General features: G+C 38.6%; 1 protein-coding gene across 6 annotated transcripts in view; it reads right to left on the bottom strand.

Annotated features, from left to right (window-relative positions):
• LOC109726467 (protein GLE1) overlaps positions 1–11,731 on the bottom strand; it is a 34,858-nt gene extending 23,127 nt beyond the window's left edge. For 2 of the 6 annotated variants that reach the window (XM_020256056.1, XM_020256061.1), the window contains exons 1-9: positions 11,463–11,514; positions 10,175–10,416; positions 9,884–10,054; positions 9,642–9,803; positions 7,455–7,578; positions 5,734–5,882; positions 4,421–4,592; positions 2,450–2,696; positions 1,548–1,642 (exon numbers count right to left, since the gene is read on the bottom strand). In XM_020256056.1, coding sequence (XP_020111645.1) covers positions 1,548–1,642; positions 2,450–2,696; positions 4,421–4,592; positions 5,734–5,882; positions 7,455–7,578; positions 9,642–9,803; positions 9,884–10,054; positions 10,175–10,176 — 1,122 coding nt within the window. In that variant the 5' untranslated portion in view covers positions 10,177–10,416; positions 11,463–11,514. Of the gene's footprint in view, positions 1–1,547; positions 1,643–2,449; positions 2,697–4,420; positions 4,593–5,733; positions 5,883–7,454; positions 7,579–9,641; positions 9,804–9,883; positions 10,055–10,174; positions 10,472–11,462 lie in introns of those variants that run through there. The other 4 variants (XM_020256058.1, XM_020256060.1, XM_020256059.1 and 1 more) reach the window with 4 other exon arrangements.

Here is a 16,765-nt window from a genome sequence, read left to right as displayed (position 1 = left end):
TGGAATTTTGTTTTAATTTTGATATGTAACATTCTTTGGTAGAATTTGGCATTCTTTTATCTTTTGGTTATTTAATAACCTCTCCTGCTCTCTTTGCACTATTTGACAAACCACGTCAGCCGGTGACATGATTTTAGGCAAGAGAAGGGCTGCAGCCCAGGGATGCGGGGGTTGACGTGCTAAGGTGGCGAGGTGAGGAGCGGGTAAGGGGGAGTTTGCAGCAAGAAAGGGGAGTAGGTCTAAGGAGGGAGACGTTGCGAAGGAAGCCGTCGATAGATTGGCTGCCGAGGTAGTGAGTGCCGTTGAACCAGTTAGGGTAGAGGATGCCAACAGGGAGGTGGGCAAAGCAACAGTGCGAGAGAGGGCCGTAGGTGTAGGAGGAGGTATCGTTGTTCCCCTATCGTTGCGAAAACGGAGACCTACCTCGCGAGGGCTGATGAATACTGGTGACAAGGGCATCTTCAAACGGAGCGAGCAGGGAGATGGTGCCGCAAAAAAGTGAGGTAGGAGGATGAATCCGCAAAAGGGAGTGAGATAGAGAAAAGAAAATAGGAAAAAAAAAGTAAAGAGAGGAGAAAACGTTAAAGTAAACCTCTCTCTAACAGTAAAGCACTATTTTATGGGCCCCCCTATCTCTACCATCTACCTCTAGAGATTGATGGTGAAGAGTTCAGAAGCACAAGGGCTATTGTACTCTCCTAAGAGAACAACAACCCCACTCTCTCTATCTCTATATAGAGAGAGAGAGAGAGAGAGGAGTGAGAGAGAGTCCGACTTGTGTGCTTCTAGAAACACATGAATAGTGCATAATTCCAACTTTTTAGCCTTTGGATCAAATACTATTCCAGCAGTCACCACTAAACCCTAGGCATTCAATGATTAAAAAGTTAGGAGCAAGCATAGGATTTAGTAGGCCTGGATGAAACAGTATTTGATCTAAGGGCTAAAAAGTCTATAGGACGCACTATTCACATCCTCATAGAAAGACCATAGCAGGACCCATATATACATATGTATGTATATGTGTGTGTGTGTGTATATATAGAGTAGGTCTTGTGTGCTATTAGGCCTCTGTGCTCCTAAGCTGTTTTCGATAATAGAATTTACCTGAACTACGAACCATTTTGAAGTGGCTACCCAATCTTTCAAAATTTTGATTTTACTACCGAACCTTTCAATTTATTTGATTTGAGTCGGTCAACGGTACTTTGACTTCAAATTTTGAATACATCGTTTATCTTTGCAAATTTAGTATACTTCATGCAATTCTCACAAGTCACAACTATAAATTTATTAAAGTAATTATTTGTACGTTTTTACCTATTAATAACAACTAAATCAATCAACTCTTACATTATACTTTTATATAAGCGCCCACAACATCGCGTGAGTTCATCATTAGTTCTTCGTAAAGCCTATATTCGTATAAGAGCTTGATGAGTAAATAATAATATGAGACATAATGGATTCTTGGAATAACAGAAATTGCCGATCTAGAAGGGACCAAAGCAATCACATAAGGCAAGTCAACTGAATGAGAGAGAAACCTTTGTAAGATGGGCCTTATCAGGCACTTCATTGGATAATGTGAGCCTCTTCTTCTCTGCATCTAATGCTGCATTAGCAGCAAATACCTTAATGCCTGCCACACATGAGTCAATAAATGCTAGTTACTACAAGCACAAAAGTTACAACAAATACAAAAGTCTGATGAGCTAGATAGAAATAAGTAAATCACAGTTGCTATCAACTGAATAGCCTTGTTGAAACAGCACCATAATTTACTAATATTGTTCATGGTCCCACAATGGACAGAAGGTATATAGGACCTAGCAGTCTAGTATTGCTAACTTGGGCTTAAGCATTTTGGACCACATGGTTAAGTCCCGAATTTGCTAATACTAGCGGGCTAGTTGGTACCGAAGCACGATGCCCAGCAAACAAAAAATCTCCTTAGCTTTTTCCAGAAGTCAAAAAGATTCTTACAGACCTTAATGTTAATGTTGTAAATTTATATCTCATGTAAAAAAACAACTCCAAGAACAAATACAGTTCGTCACACTTGAACTACCATCAAGTGATTTCCACCATACTGTCCTACACTAGTATGTGAGGACTTCTATTAGTTACCATATTGTCAGTGCTTTGTATAATTTCACACATTTTCCTCAACATAATAGCGTCCATAATGGTAATGGTCAAGATGGCTGCAACTTTTACATGGACAAACATCACATAAACCATAGGTTATTCCATATTCAGTCTACTGAAAGTGAGACGAGCATGATAATTAACCACCAGTTTAGAAAACCATCTCTTCTTGAACTCATTACAGGAGTTACAAATTATCTTCAACATAATATGATTGAACAAGAATAGCATATTAATCTGCAATAGTTGCAAAAAGCTATAGTAAAACATAGGCTATTTCCTGTGAGAAGTGAAGTACCTGATAACTTACCACCCTTCTGTTTATCAGAATGAAATTCATTAGTCAGTAAGTTATGATGCTTTATTTCTCCACGTTCTTCAACGCTACTCAGCTTACTCAATGCCAAAGCTCCCCTCTGGTCAACTTCTGAGATAGCTTTCTCTCTCAATCTAGCAGCTTCCTTCTCAGAAGCTTCCTTTGCTGCAGCCTCAAGTGCTGCCATTCTTGCTTCTTCAGCTAATTTTGCGGACTTCTCTCTCGCCTGCTTTAGAAGTTCCACAAATTTCTTAGGTGTGAGAACTCAAAAAGAAATCATCAAACTACTGGCTACTGCACAATGGAACAAATTTATTTGCCGAAGAAACAACTAAAAACCTTAAACCAGTCTCTTCCGACAAACACGACTGACGCTGCATTGCCAATATAGGAGAAACTAAGAGATGGCAAGTGCATCATTTGATTTAGTTATTCCATCACTTTTCATCTACAAATATTAGATAAATTAAGCAAGACATTCCCGGTAGAATACAGGCATGTTTATTCAATAAGTGCAGAACCTATAGATATTCATAGTTAGCACCCATCATACATGCAGCACATATGGCTACAAAGGATTTTTTTCAAATAAACCCTTAAAGAATTTTTAATTGTGAATAACCCTATCAAAATTTTATTTGACCAAATAACCTAATTCGTCCAACTCAGCGCGAGGGTGGAAAAACCATTAGGAAGCAGTGAATCTTTAATAAAATTTAAAAGATGGTGAATCATTTACCATCTTTTCCTTTAGAAAGAAAGTGGTAAACGATTCACCGTTTCTTCCTGTTTCCTATATAGAATCCTAATAACCAGATAAAAATTCCAACAAATCACATACAAACTTAGCGACCCAAAAATCCTAACAACCTATCCATACAATTCTAAAAATCAAACAGAAATTCTAATGATCCAGATACAATTCCAACAACCTCACAAAAATCCTCACAACTCATACAAAAAATATATATGAACAATGATAAAAATATGAACATGGGGACTGATTCACCGCTTTCTAAAGACGGTGAATGAGTTGGTAAGAAGAGTGTTAATTGGCCAAATAAAATTTTGGAAAGGTCATTTGAACAAATAGAAATTTTTTAAGGGTTATTTTTTTAAAAAAAAAAGTCTGACTACAAACTTAGATGTGGACTGAGTCTCTTGTGAGAGCATGCCTCCATTCCCATTACTTCTGTAGGTACTCCGGTCCTATGTATCAAACTCAGCATCACTATTAGAATCAACAAAAATATCAATAACATGATCACTGTATTTTAGTCTTGAATTTTGAACCATCATAACAGCTAGATAGTAGAAATAATATATTGCCAAAAAAAAGGATTCCGTTCCATTTCCTTTTTTAAGGAAAAGAGGCCGTAGCCCGATCTACAGCAACTGGAGTGCAGGTTTTGACAAAACATCCTCTGAAATTTGAGGCTAATATTTTGTCACTATTATGGTAAACCTTGTCATTTGCTTGGCCAAACACTGCATAGTTTTCTAGGACATCCAGCTGATTTTCCTTCATTCTACAAGAAAATATCATATTCCCATACCGATTGTATTCTCAAAGAAGGTTTGGACAAGTGTATTCAGATAACTTTCTTTTCTATCATAGGTTATTCATAATCCAGGATAACCAAGATATATGAATTACTCCAACTGTTACATGGATGCTCGAACAATAACGACAATTGTAATTTTGTAATGAATATATAAATAGATATAAAGGGATAGAACAGTCATAAGATTTTGACTAGGATACATTTTAGCCATTCCAAAAGCTTTAGTACCCCCAAAAGAGATGAAAACCAAGGTAGCAAACTTGTAATCAAACACTCTGAACAAAATTTCAAATATTCTACTACATGAGAGTGAAAGCCGTCCGAAAACATTAATGAATGAAACAAATATGAATGCTGGTCTGCAAATATTCATATTGGCCAAACTAACCTCTGCTTCTTGTTTTGCCCTTTCTTGTTGCAATTTTTCCTCATGAAAAGCTTTCTCCTTCCTTTTAGCTTCTTCAAGAGCTGCATCATCTCTTATTCTACGCTCAACAATCTGGGATCTTTGTTCATGGTCCCTTTGGACAGCTGATAAGTGTTTATCAACCACTTCCGCACTACAATGAAGCAATAAAATATGGATACAATTGTCTCAGACTAAGAAATAAAGAGTTTTGACATTAAATTACGAATAAAATTGTCTCAGACTAAGCTTATGAAGATAAAGGGTAAGGACGCAGATTAGAAGCTCAAAAATATATTTTGGAAATAAATGGCAGGACTATAGTATAGTAGCTATTCCACATAAAACAGCTGCGACAAACAACGCAGCTGGAAGGTTACTTCTGGGGGTCTTATTTTATTTCCATAATACACCAAGTTTATTAGGTTGAGTTTTTCTTACCAAGTTTATTCCCATATTTCGACTAAAAAGGAGTTCAGATTGTTGTGACTACTAGCATCAAGGTATGACCATCTCTGTCCCTTTCCAATTGTTCGCTTTCATTGCTTCCAAATTAGGTTAATGTTTTCTTGCATTTCTAATATTTCTTCCTGACCAACCCAGTTTTCGACTCAAAAGAAAATATTCTGATTTACCACAATAACAATATATAGTACAACACCAACTGAGCTAGGTTAAGAAGCAAGAACAAATACTGCAGCATATTTAATCTAATGTCCACTTAGATGTATCCAATACTAAAAATTATAAATGAGCAATGTCACATGCCCACTGTCCATTACTGGAAGTTTACTAAAAAAAGGTAGTTAAATGTGTATACGAAATGCACATAATAATGAGACAAGCATCTTTAATTACTTATCCTAGCCTCAAAGGATTTATTCTTTAATTTACTTGGAATACAAGATTGGAAATCAATCTAACATAAGCACTTGTTAACACTTGCAAGTTACAACAAGACCATAAAATATTCGTGGACCAACAATATTGATGACTTGTAAGAATGTGCTTTCGCAAAAACTAGCCAGAACTTGTCAAATTTCTGCAAGAACATGATGTTATTTTCAACATTCCGTACAGCCTGCAACTGCTTCTAAAAGGTGTCTCTAGAATATCAGATAATAGATAAAAGATATTAACCATGCCAAATCTAATATCTAAAACCGAAAACATTCAGAATAAGAAGGAATTGAAAAATCTTCTAAGCATTATTGATTAGTTTTAGGCTGTGTCGGAGGGTGCAAGTTCATGAAAATAATGTGAAAATCACAAAAGAGGAAAAGCAGACAGCATACATTTTCCTTTGGTAGTGCTTGTCTAGTTTTCCATCCATCTCCCGTCTTACTTCTGCAAATTTCTCAAGCCGAGCCATGACAGAAGCTATTCTCTCAATTTCATTATTGTGATAAACCTCCAATGCAGCTATTTTATTCCTGACTTGCTCCTGATATTCAACACATAAAGTAACCTAATAAGAAGAATTTCTAATAGGAACTACGATAAGCCATTCTCCTCCGAAGTATCAGGTAGGTCGACAGTCATGATTATTGGGTAAGAATCACTGCTACTAATACAATAAAATGCGATGCTACTTAAATCATCTCCATTCAACCATGTTGTTTTGGACATAAAACTCTTCTTAGAAGTTTCCAATTGCCCAATGAGTATATAAAAGAGATATGAGAATAAGATGTTCATGCATCTAAACGATAAATAATAAGAAAACGGGCTTTGCAACAAGCCCTAGAACTAATTATCAAGTGTTTAATTTCGCATCACCTGTCCACCATTGCAGACACACTAGGTTGATGAGATTAAATGGCATATTTACATGTAATCAAACGCTTCAATAAGAACATTGCATGAATTTTTGCTAGAGCTAGCCACAACTGATGTTTGCATCAAATACTATGGCATGTCCATTAGTTGGCATGCAAAATACCGACAGTAACTCATGTCTCACAAAAGACTGCTTATTCTTGCTTATCGTTTATCATTGTAATATGTGTCTTCTCCCTGCCAATAAACTATTATGTTTAATAGATACTTAAGTTGATAACAAGGTTCCTGGAGGTTTATAGAGCAATGGTTCTTTGTCATACCTGATTCTTATCCTGAAAATAAAATGAGGGTGTTCATTGTCATACTTGATATGAATATCAAAAAATAAGTTCAGGAATTGCTAGCCTCACAGCCTAATAGCCAATTGGCTGTAATAGGCAGCAAAAGATAGTAGGTAGTATTTCTCACTTTCACTTGCCAATCTATCATTTTAGACAAGCAAAACAACAAAGCTAACATGAGGAAAGAAATATTACGACAAAATGTTCAATGCCTTAAGGTACCAATCACTAGGGCTGGCAAATGAGCGAGCCGGCTCGCGTTCGACTTGTGTTCGGCTCGATATTCGGCTCGCTCAAGCTCGACTCGAAATTAAATGAGCCGAGCTTGAACAAAACAAAAGGCTCGAAATTCATTTCAAGCCGAGCTTGAGTATTACTCGGCTCGTTCGAATTAGGCTCGAAAAGCTCGAAAAGCTCGAATATATATATATATATATATATAGTAGGGCTATTGTGCTATTAGGAGCACAGCAGACCTTGTGCTCCTAAGTTCTTAACCGTCCATCAAATTTGATTGGTGGTTAGGATGAAAAAGAGAAAAGAAATTGAAGAGAAATTGGGTTTCTCAATTTCTCTTCTCTTTGAATTTGAAAAATCCAATTTCTCTTTAATTTCTCTTCTCTCTTTCACCCTAACCACCCATCAAATTTGATGGGCAGTTAAGAACTTAGGAGCACAAGGGCTGTGTGCTCCTAATAGCACAGTAGCCCTACTCTATATATATATNAATTTGAGCCGACATAAGCTCGCTCGAGCTCGGCTCGTTTCCACCCCTACCAATCACTAGTAAATACTCCAACAAATAAGACTATATAATAAGGCAAACGAGAGGAAAACTTGTAACCATGCATTCTCAGAATTCCTTTATAGAATGATCAACTCCAGATACGCACTTTAACATTGAGTTGGTGCTCACTCTCAAGTTCAAATAGAACTCCCTCCTCTACATGTCTTTTTTCTATCAGACAGGGTTGAAAATCTTCATTAAGCAACTCATCATCAGATTCTTCAAATTCACTGAAATCAGGAAAAGACAAGAATATTAAAAACAGGTAATAATTAAGACAAAGATAGGCCACATCGTAGTACAACATTATAATATATCTTTGGATGATATGGTCTCAAGAATCAATATACAAAAAAGCAGAAATAATCAACTCAAGACCAACGTACCACAAAGGCGCAGGCAAACCAAGGAGAATATGTAGTTTGCATAAGAAATATAAAATTTGGTGAAAATAAATTATAAGAATATGTGATAATAAAAAGATATAGAATAACCGGAAAAGTATAAGAGCTCTTGATGGCCTGACAGTTTACATGTCCATATTTAACAGCAATATTCTACGTACGGAATAATCAATATTCAAAACAAGTCAGCAAAGTTTACACATAAAACTTTGATTTTCAGGTTATTGGCCAAACCACCAGGATCCTAGTGTTAAGGAATGAGGTTTAGATTGGGGGAGTATTAGGTTCAAGTCCTAATTGGGTTATTTCAAGGAAGTTGTGCAATGTCTAAGCTCTCAATTCTCAAAAAATAATAAATTAAATTAAATAATTAAAAATAAAGATGTTCAAGAAAGTGATTAGCTAATCATAAAATTGTCGTGCAAACCCTACTTATATCCACGTACAATACATAATAGTAGGCACCTGATACCCATAATATGATGTCCACACAGTATGCAAATGAGCTCTACACGAGGCAATTAGGCAACCATATTTGCATGTGCTAATGCTGGCACCACTTTCTCGAAAAGTGACAAGAGATATTTTCTCGAAAAGTGACAAGAAATTTCTAGGGTTTCACACCATTGGCCCTAAGATATACATCCAAGATGTTTTCTTGAAATTGGATGCCATAGAGAAAATACTAATCACATACATATTATATAATGGTCTAGTTTGCTGTAAATATTACTCAATCATCATCATCATCATCATATATATACCCACGGTAGCTAAAATCTTTAAGTCAGCATTGAGAAATTTTCAAGAACTACTTAATAACGTAGATATCACCTTGATTAGAAATATAGTTTCTACTTTTGTTTCATTTTTGGTTCAAACTATGATGCAAAAAGTTGTCCATTCAATTAGAGTGAGTAGTTTATACCTAACCTAAAATTCATTTCCATTTTCACCTGTTTGGTAGAACTTGTTTTTGAGATGTTTTATCATTTAGATAATTTGAGCTGCAGAGATAAATTTTAAAAACAAACAAACAAATCGAAGAACCAGAAATTTCTTTTTAGATAATCTTGTTAACTATGCCTCAATGACTTGACATATGCTAGGAAACTTAGCTAAACAACAGGCCGATTACTTCTCACCGTGAAACTTGACCTCACTTCACAATGGAATACCCTAAATATGAAAAGAATCAATATAAATAGCAATCCTCCAAAACATTTATAAATAGTTGTCCATCATTACAAGCAGACATGGAAAGAGCATAAATTCCAAATATACCTTTAAGCAAATTATTTGCCTTTAGAAAACAATATCATGGGGAAAGGAAAGGCATCACACAAGCTTAACCCTGTTCTTGGACTGTAATCTTACTTCCAAAAACCATGGCTCATCTATCCTAGTTCTCGGATGGGAAACCCTAGTGCTTCTTGGCTGTTTTATGTTCTTCAAAGCATGAGTACAGCTTAACAAGAACTGAGGCCTATCTATCTCCAATACCTGCATAACTCATTTAAATGTCCTCTCGCCTCCTTTTTGCAAAAGTATGCATTGACAACGTCGACAAGAAGAACCATGATAATTCAGAGTCCTCTGAATAAACGCATACACACAAGTCTGCAAGGCATCAAGTTTTAACATTTTGGCATGCGAGATGATACTATTATTTGCAACTCAGTCCAGCACTACACATTATTTTTTGCACTTCAAACTTGCATCAAATCCACGCTACCTCACCATCAAACTTCCCTACGACTCTCACCTTTAATTAACCCCCTTCACAATGCAAGAGAATTGCAATCAAGAAGCTTAACAGACGGAGGGAAAAAGGAGAAATAGATAAACAATGTATCATAAAATAAATATAATGTAAAGAAACTAAGCACCTCAAACAAAGATCATTGCAGGTAAAACGTGTTGCCGGCACCAAAGACTGATCGTCCTTTTCTTCATCATCACTTTCGCTGTCCCCCACATCGTCATCCGTCACACACATCACAAAGGGCTTATTGTTGCTCCTATCCAATGCCTTTTTCTGGCAAAACTCCCTGACAAAGTTACGCAACAAAATCACAAATGAAACCTCTACAAAGGCATCGAGCTTCCTCAGATCAAGAACAGACGCTACCGCTCAGGTTGCTTCAAGGGCGAAGGGGCAGCAGAAAAGCGAGCACCCAGCTGAGTCTCTATGGAGTTCAGCTCCGAGAGGAGAGCGTCGAGAGTCCAGTGCGGATCGGGGTCGGCAGAAGCTACCAAGGGTGAGTTCTTGCGGCACGGCAGCTCCAATTCAACGAAACCCCTGCAAGAAAAGGGAACAAAAAAAAAAAAAGAATCTATGGACTAACTGCTATTCTTGAATGTAAGAAAGATAAAGAGATCAGAATAGGATGAAAATAAACAGAGATTGGTTGATACTCACATATTTCGGGAATTGTCTAAAAAGATTTAAAGGAGGTTGGGCGCCAAGGGATTATTCAAAAGGAGAGATGGTGATGAGCCGGGAATGGGACCTGCCAGGCCGGTTCCCCAGAGAAGGGAGAGTAGAGGGTCGCGACGGAACGAGAAGCCGCAGCAAGGACGAGGCTGTAACGTATGTTGTCAGTTTTGGCTCCACCTTCAATCCGTTCTAGATTAATAGCTAGATAGGGGATTATTTTCTGCCTATATAAATTTATACAATATATCATATAAGTACAAGATAATACATTATCTAAAGATGAATTTATCAAATCTTTGTGCAATAGTATACTAAAAATTAATATGGCCTAAAGATGAATATGGATTAAAGATTAATATCTTTAGATAATACATTATCTAAAGATGAATTTATCAAATCTTTGTGCAATAGTATACTAAAAATTAATATGGCCTTCGCTTCCTGAAAAAAAAAGAAAAGAAAAGAAAAGAAACTAACAAAGAAAAAAAAAACTAATTGGTTAACTTATACTAAGTCTTTAATTGATTATCTGCTTCTCTAATCAAATAAATATATTAATTTGATCAGATTAATCTACTTAATGAAGAATAAAGGGTGCTGGAGGTCCCCGTCCGGCGACGGTGACGGCGCCAGCGCCAGCAGAGGTGGCGGTTCGGGCTAGAAGGAGAAGAAGATGGAGAGGTGGGAGTCCGACCTGGGGATCTGCCTGTAGGGTTGGGGGGGCGGTTATAGAGCATAGTTAGTTCATTTGGATTCGGCAAAAATTCAGTACGGGTATAATTCGGATAAAATTCGTCTTCTAATTTTTAAATTCGTTGAAAAATACGGCTAAAAAAGAGATTCGCCAATTATTCAGATACGTAATTTATACGGATAGTATACGTTCACCAATTAAAAATTCGGGATCAAAAATTCGGCTATTAAATTAAGTTTTTTTTCTCTCAAGATTTATGCTATTAGCAAAAAAAGAAAAAGTAACTAGAATGTAATAGAAGAGATAATAACCCTCTTTAATTCTCTCTCTCTATAAATATATAGATATATATAAAACTCACCGAAAGGATGAAAGGGGAAATTATTATTCATGTATGCTGTAGAGATTAAAGATAAAAAAGAAGTAATGAATCTTAATAAATGCATGTTCACAATGATGCTACATTTTGTAGTCATGGGGTTGTTACTCGAAACCATACAGTCAGCAATTAAGAGAAGATGAAATAAACGAAAGAGAGAGAGAAACTAAAGCATAAAAATTCTTGTAAAGAACCACCCGACGCGGAAGCGGAAGCGGAAGCGGAAGAGGCGACGAGGAGGGTTCTGATTTCTGAAGAGTGAAGAACCCGATCTTCGATGTGGCTCCGCGGGGACTTCCGATGGCGTTCGGCGAGCGGCGAGCGGCGAGCGGCCGGAAGGGAAGAGGGGAAGGGGAAGGGATGCGGGCTGGGGTCGGTAGCAGAGAGGGCCGCAGGGGTGAGAAGAAGTTAGGGCAAAACCTTTTTGATCGACCGTTGGGGTGGGGGGAGTGATTTTTTTTTTTTGGACAAGGCGGACGTTTCGGAATGGGGTTTTTTTAGGGGTTTTTTTTGCCAAATAGCCCCTTGACAAATTTTATTTGCAAAAATAGACCCGTCTAAAATTATTTGCAAAAATGGCCCTAGCCCTACCACGCCAGCGCCACGTCAGCGCCACACGGGCAGGGCCGGCCAGGTGTTTAAGTTGAACACGGTGATTGGTTCACTGTGTCTAAACACGGTGAACTAATCACCATGTTCAATAGAAATAGCCAGAATGTTATTTCTACTGGATACGGTGAACTAATTACCGTGTCTAAACACGGTGATTGGTTTACCGTGTCTGGACACGGTGAACTAATTACCGTGTTCAATACAAATAGAGGCCGTGGAATAGCCGCTATACGGCTAACTACCAGGGACTTAGCCGCTATACGGCTAAGCCGTGGGCATTTCTATTGGACATGGTGAACTGTTCACCGTGTCTAAACGCAGTAAACTGTTCGCCATGTCCAATATAAATACTGCCACCTTGCGAGTAGGGTATTTCTATTGGACACGGTGAATGGTTCACCGTGTCCAGTACANCCACTATTCCACAGAGTCGGGACCGAGCAAGCCGGCGAGCGACTGCGGTAAAGGTATCGCACCCTAGCCGGAGGCCACCAGAGTTGGGTTCCTATTTTGATAGTAGTATACCCTTTCATCATCTTTTGTATTTGATGATTTAAGATGTTAATGTATAAAGCAAAGAAAGAATGTAATGTTTATTTTAAGGGAACTGTGATGTAAGAAAGAAATGATGCAATAATGTAATGAAAGGTAAGGAATTGAAAATGTACGAGATGAATGCAATGTATATGATCAAAAATGAATCATAGAACTTGTGTAAAGGTTTAGTTTTCCTTTCTTTTACTAATGGCTATTGTTTACCCTCGTGTAAGCCGTTTTTGTATGTTTCCGCTTGTGCTTTCTTTATACTTGAAATGTACATGTGATGAGCCTTGGGCGGACAGGGGAAACTCTGTCCGTTCGGCGTCTGTTTGACGTGCTCGGGCCGGCCCAAACTGGTATCGGTCCCCGGGCGTGACACCTCCCCCCTCCCCCCCCAGCACTCTCTCTCACAGTGGCTTCTCACAGTGAGAACCACTGTGAGGCTTCCCACAGTGAGAAGCCCCCACCCTTCTGTGAGAAGACTCTGTAGCTTCTCACAGTGAGAAGCCTTCCCATTGCCCCTCCCCCCACAGTGGCTTCTCACAGTGAGAAGCCCTTCCACTGTGTGAGGCTTCTCACTGTGTGAGGCTTCTCGATCTCTCTCTAGCCCTAGAAGCACCAGCACCAGTATCGCAGGATCCAGCTCGAGCAGGTGATATTGTTTATTTTAGGTGTCGACGACATGTGAGGTCTATCTATACAGATCAGCCCTCCTCTTCAGCTCCTCCACAGCCAGACATACTACCGATACCTGCTACTGCTGTGATTGAGCCAGTTATTTAGGGTACTGCTATAGAGCATCTAGACCAGTTGGAGATCTTGGAGCCTTTTGATGAGCATGGTGTCGATCGTGGTCGCGGACGTGGTAGGTGACGTGGTCGAGGGGGTAGGAGGAAAGCATGATATTATATTTATATATTATTGTACAACTTGCTTTTATTTTATATATTCTGTTTTGATTATTTGGTATTGATATTTTATTGAGATTTTATTGGTAGTGATGTGTATATTGTACTCTTATGTTGTGATGTTGTGATGATGTATTGTACTGTTGTGTTTAGGTATCTGTATTGTATTGTTGTGTTGTGATGTTGTAATGTTGTAATGTGTATTAATTTTGTGATGATGTGATGTGTATTGATAGGTATCTGTATTGTATTTTTGTATTTATTGTTGTGCGCCAAAAATATGGCTAAGTGTGGAAATTTGCATTGGACACGGTAAACCATTCACCGTGTCCAATATATTTGTATTGGACATGGTGAACTATTCACCATGTCCAATACAAATACCACGACCTAGCCCGAAAAATGGCTAAGTCCCTGATATCTGTATTGGACACACTGAACTGTTCACCGCATTTAGACACGGTGAATAGTTCACCGTGTCCAATACAAATATCCGCAACAGCCATTTTTGGCTAAGATCTATATGGTTACATTGGACACGGTGATTGGTTCACCGTGTCCAGACACGGTGAACAGTTCACCGTGTCCTATGTATTCCTACACACTGAGGGAATACATTGGACACGGTGAACCATTCACCGTGTTTGAACACGATGAATGGTTCACCGTGTTCATTTAAACCACCTGGCCCCAGCCCGGCCCGCGTGGCACTGACGTGGCGCTGGCGTGGCAGGGCCATGGCCATTTTTGCAAATATATTTTGGACGGGGCTATTCTTAAAAATAAAATTTGTCAGGGGGCTATTTGCAAAAAAAGCCCTTTTTTTAATTTTTTCTGTTCTGGGCGAGCCACGGGGCCTGCGACCGCGCGAGCGAGCGCCGTTGTTTGTTTTTTTTTTTGGCGAATTATTCACGTTTATTATTTTTGACAAAAAAAACGTGATTTTTATTGTTTTTAACAAAAAAAAAAAGTGATTTTTTCGAATTTTTGGAAAAAATACGGAATCAGCTGTGTAATTCATTTTTTTAAAAATTTACGAATAATTCGCAAATTAACTAACATAGTTATAGAGATCGGGATATAAAAAAAAAAAAAAGCGTGCTTGGGCACACGGGGCGGTGGTGGCTGTGCTCACGATCCCTTCAACTTTTTTTTTAATTAAGAACTCTTAAGTTTTCAATTTTTTTTTAGGGATTATTAGGATTTTGCACATAATAAAATTTTTTAATCAGGATATCTTATTCATAAATTTACTTATTTTAAAAAATTTGGCTAATAAAAATAAAAAAAAATTAAATTAAGAAGATAGAAGTAAGAAAATCTATAAACATCTATTAATCCCCATAATCTTTTGTATATGTGGCATATTTAGCTTAATTTTAGGTATATGTGGGGCCTACCTGTCATTATTTCAATTTTGCCTTAAACGTATCTTTCGGTTTTTTTGATCTAAAAAAATCAAAACTTCTTCTAAGAGTTTGAACCGAACTGGAACCCTTTCTCAAAATGGAATCGGCTCGCTTCTTCATTTCCCATTGCTTCGACAACCACGGTTCCTCCTCTGCGAATGGAAAATTAGAGAAGGTGCGTTGTCAATCCTTCTTCACTCCCGTCATTTCCAATAACGCCCATTCATTCCCGTCGGTTGATTCCCCCTCTAGACGAAAAAATAAGATCGATTCAATATCGTTTCATCTCCTGCGTCGCATCGGATATTTTGCAACGACCTGACCCGCTAGCAACAATAACTCATTGGGCCAAACCACCGGCCCAAAATACTTAAGCACAGTCATTATTATTATTTTGCAACGACCCGACCCGCTAGCAACAATAACTCGTTGGGCCAAAGCACCGGCTCAAAATACTTAAGCACAATTATTATTATTAATGTCTAAGTCTCTTATATACCCAATCACATCCCCATTCATATCCGATGTGGGATTATTGGGTGTGACATATTTGAACCTGTTGATTTGGAAGGGTTGTTCTATGCTTTTTCCCATACCACTCAATGGACATCCGCAATCTTCTTCTGTTCATCCTACTATATCTACGCTTCCACATCCCCTATCAGTTTTAAATGTTTTTTTCTTTTTTTTTTCCCTATTTCAGTTTGCCTAATACTAATTTTTTTAAATAAAATACTAAATACTGTTTGATTTGTATCAGGATGCCTCTAAGAAGATCTTCGAAATTCCAAAAAATCTGTTCCAAGTGCTGTCTATTAATCCTCCTGCAGCCCTACACGGTAACTTCCATTGGATCTTCGTCGGTTAGTTAGTATTGTTAATTTGTTTTATTAATTTGTTTACTTTGATTTAACATCGTCAGTTAGTAGTTGTTATTTTTGTTTTATTAATTTGATTACTTTGATTTAACTACCTTATTTCTGTAAACAACGTCCGGATCTGAATCTGCAAGCTCCCAGATTATAAGTCTTCTACATATATGCTTACTTTTAGTTACTTATTGTATGCATGTGTGTGTTATAAATTTTTTGTGTGAGTTCAATCATCTGTTGATCTAAAAAAATTGTAAAAAATGAGTGAATTGCGACACAATTTATGATCTAATTATTGTATTGTATGTATTTGTGCGTGGTTTCGCATTTTGGAAAGAGAATGGGTTTCGTTGTGAATCCACGACCAAACCAGGCGAAACAAAATTGTGGATTGGTTGTCTTTGTCGTGCTGATTGCATTAGTGCGATCTGTTCGCAAATTTGATGGACGGATCTCCTGATATCGCGTGTTAATCGAGGAGTCATCTCCTGATATTCGCAAAACGGTAATTTTACGAAAAGCTTGACATTTTATATACCGTTTTGCGTGAAATCGAATGTGGAGGTGTGGTCGCGCATTTTACTCACGCTGTGAAGGACTCGGTTTAAAATTTGGATCATCGGTGGACTTAGTTGCAACTTGTCACCTTGTATATATAGGAGCTAGCTAGGGTTTCATTGAGGAAAACCCTAACCCAGCTAACCACCTCAGCTGAGACCTTCCTAGCCGCCACACCACCTTCCCCTGCCCTTGCTGTGCGCTCTCCGGCCGCCGCCGCCCGCGCGCTTCCGGCCGCTGGAATCGGCTCCACCTCTCTCTCCTCTTTTGTTCCAGCACCACCTCCCCCCATCTTTGCCTGTGCTACTGCTAGGGAGGTCCCTCACCCTCGGGCTCCACCTCTGATAGCAGGCCCCAGCCCTGGCGACCATCCCCGTCGATCGCCACCGTCCCAGCAGGCCGCCGCCGCCGCTCCTGGCTCCCTGCGGTCGCTCTAGGCTACCTCGGGCCATGGCTAGGTCCTCTCTGTCTCCTCGCGCCACCGCCACCTAGGGTCGACCGAGACGCCTTCCTCCAGCCTCTGGCTGTTAGGTCCTATGTGTTGGCAAGTTTCGTGGGTCGTGTCGGAGTCTTGAAGAAGTCCGGAGCGGAGTATTGAAGA

The sequence above is a fragment of the Ananas comosus genome, linkage group 21 (assembly GCF_001540865.1).
Source record: "Ananas comosus cultivar F153 linkage group 21, ASM154086v1, whole genome shotgun sequence".
NCBI classification, from domain to species: domain Eukaryota; kingdom Viridiplantae; phylum Streptophyta; class Magnoliopsida; order Poales; family Bromeliaceae; genus Ananas; species Ananas comosus.
This window is presented reverse-complemented; position numbering and strand designations above follow the sequence as displayed.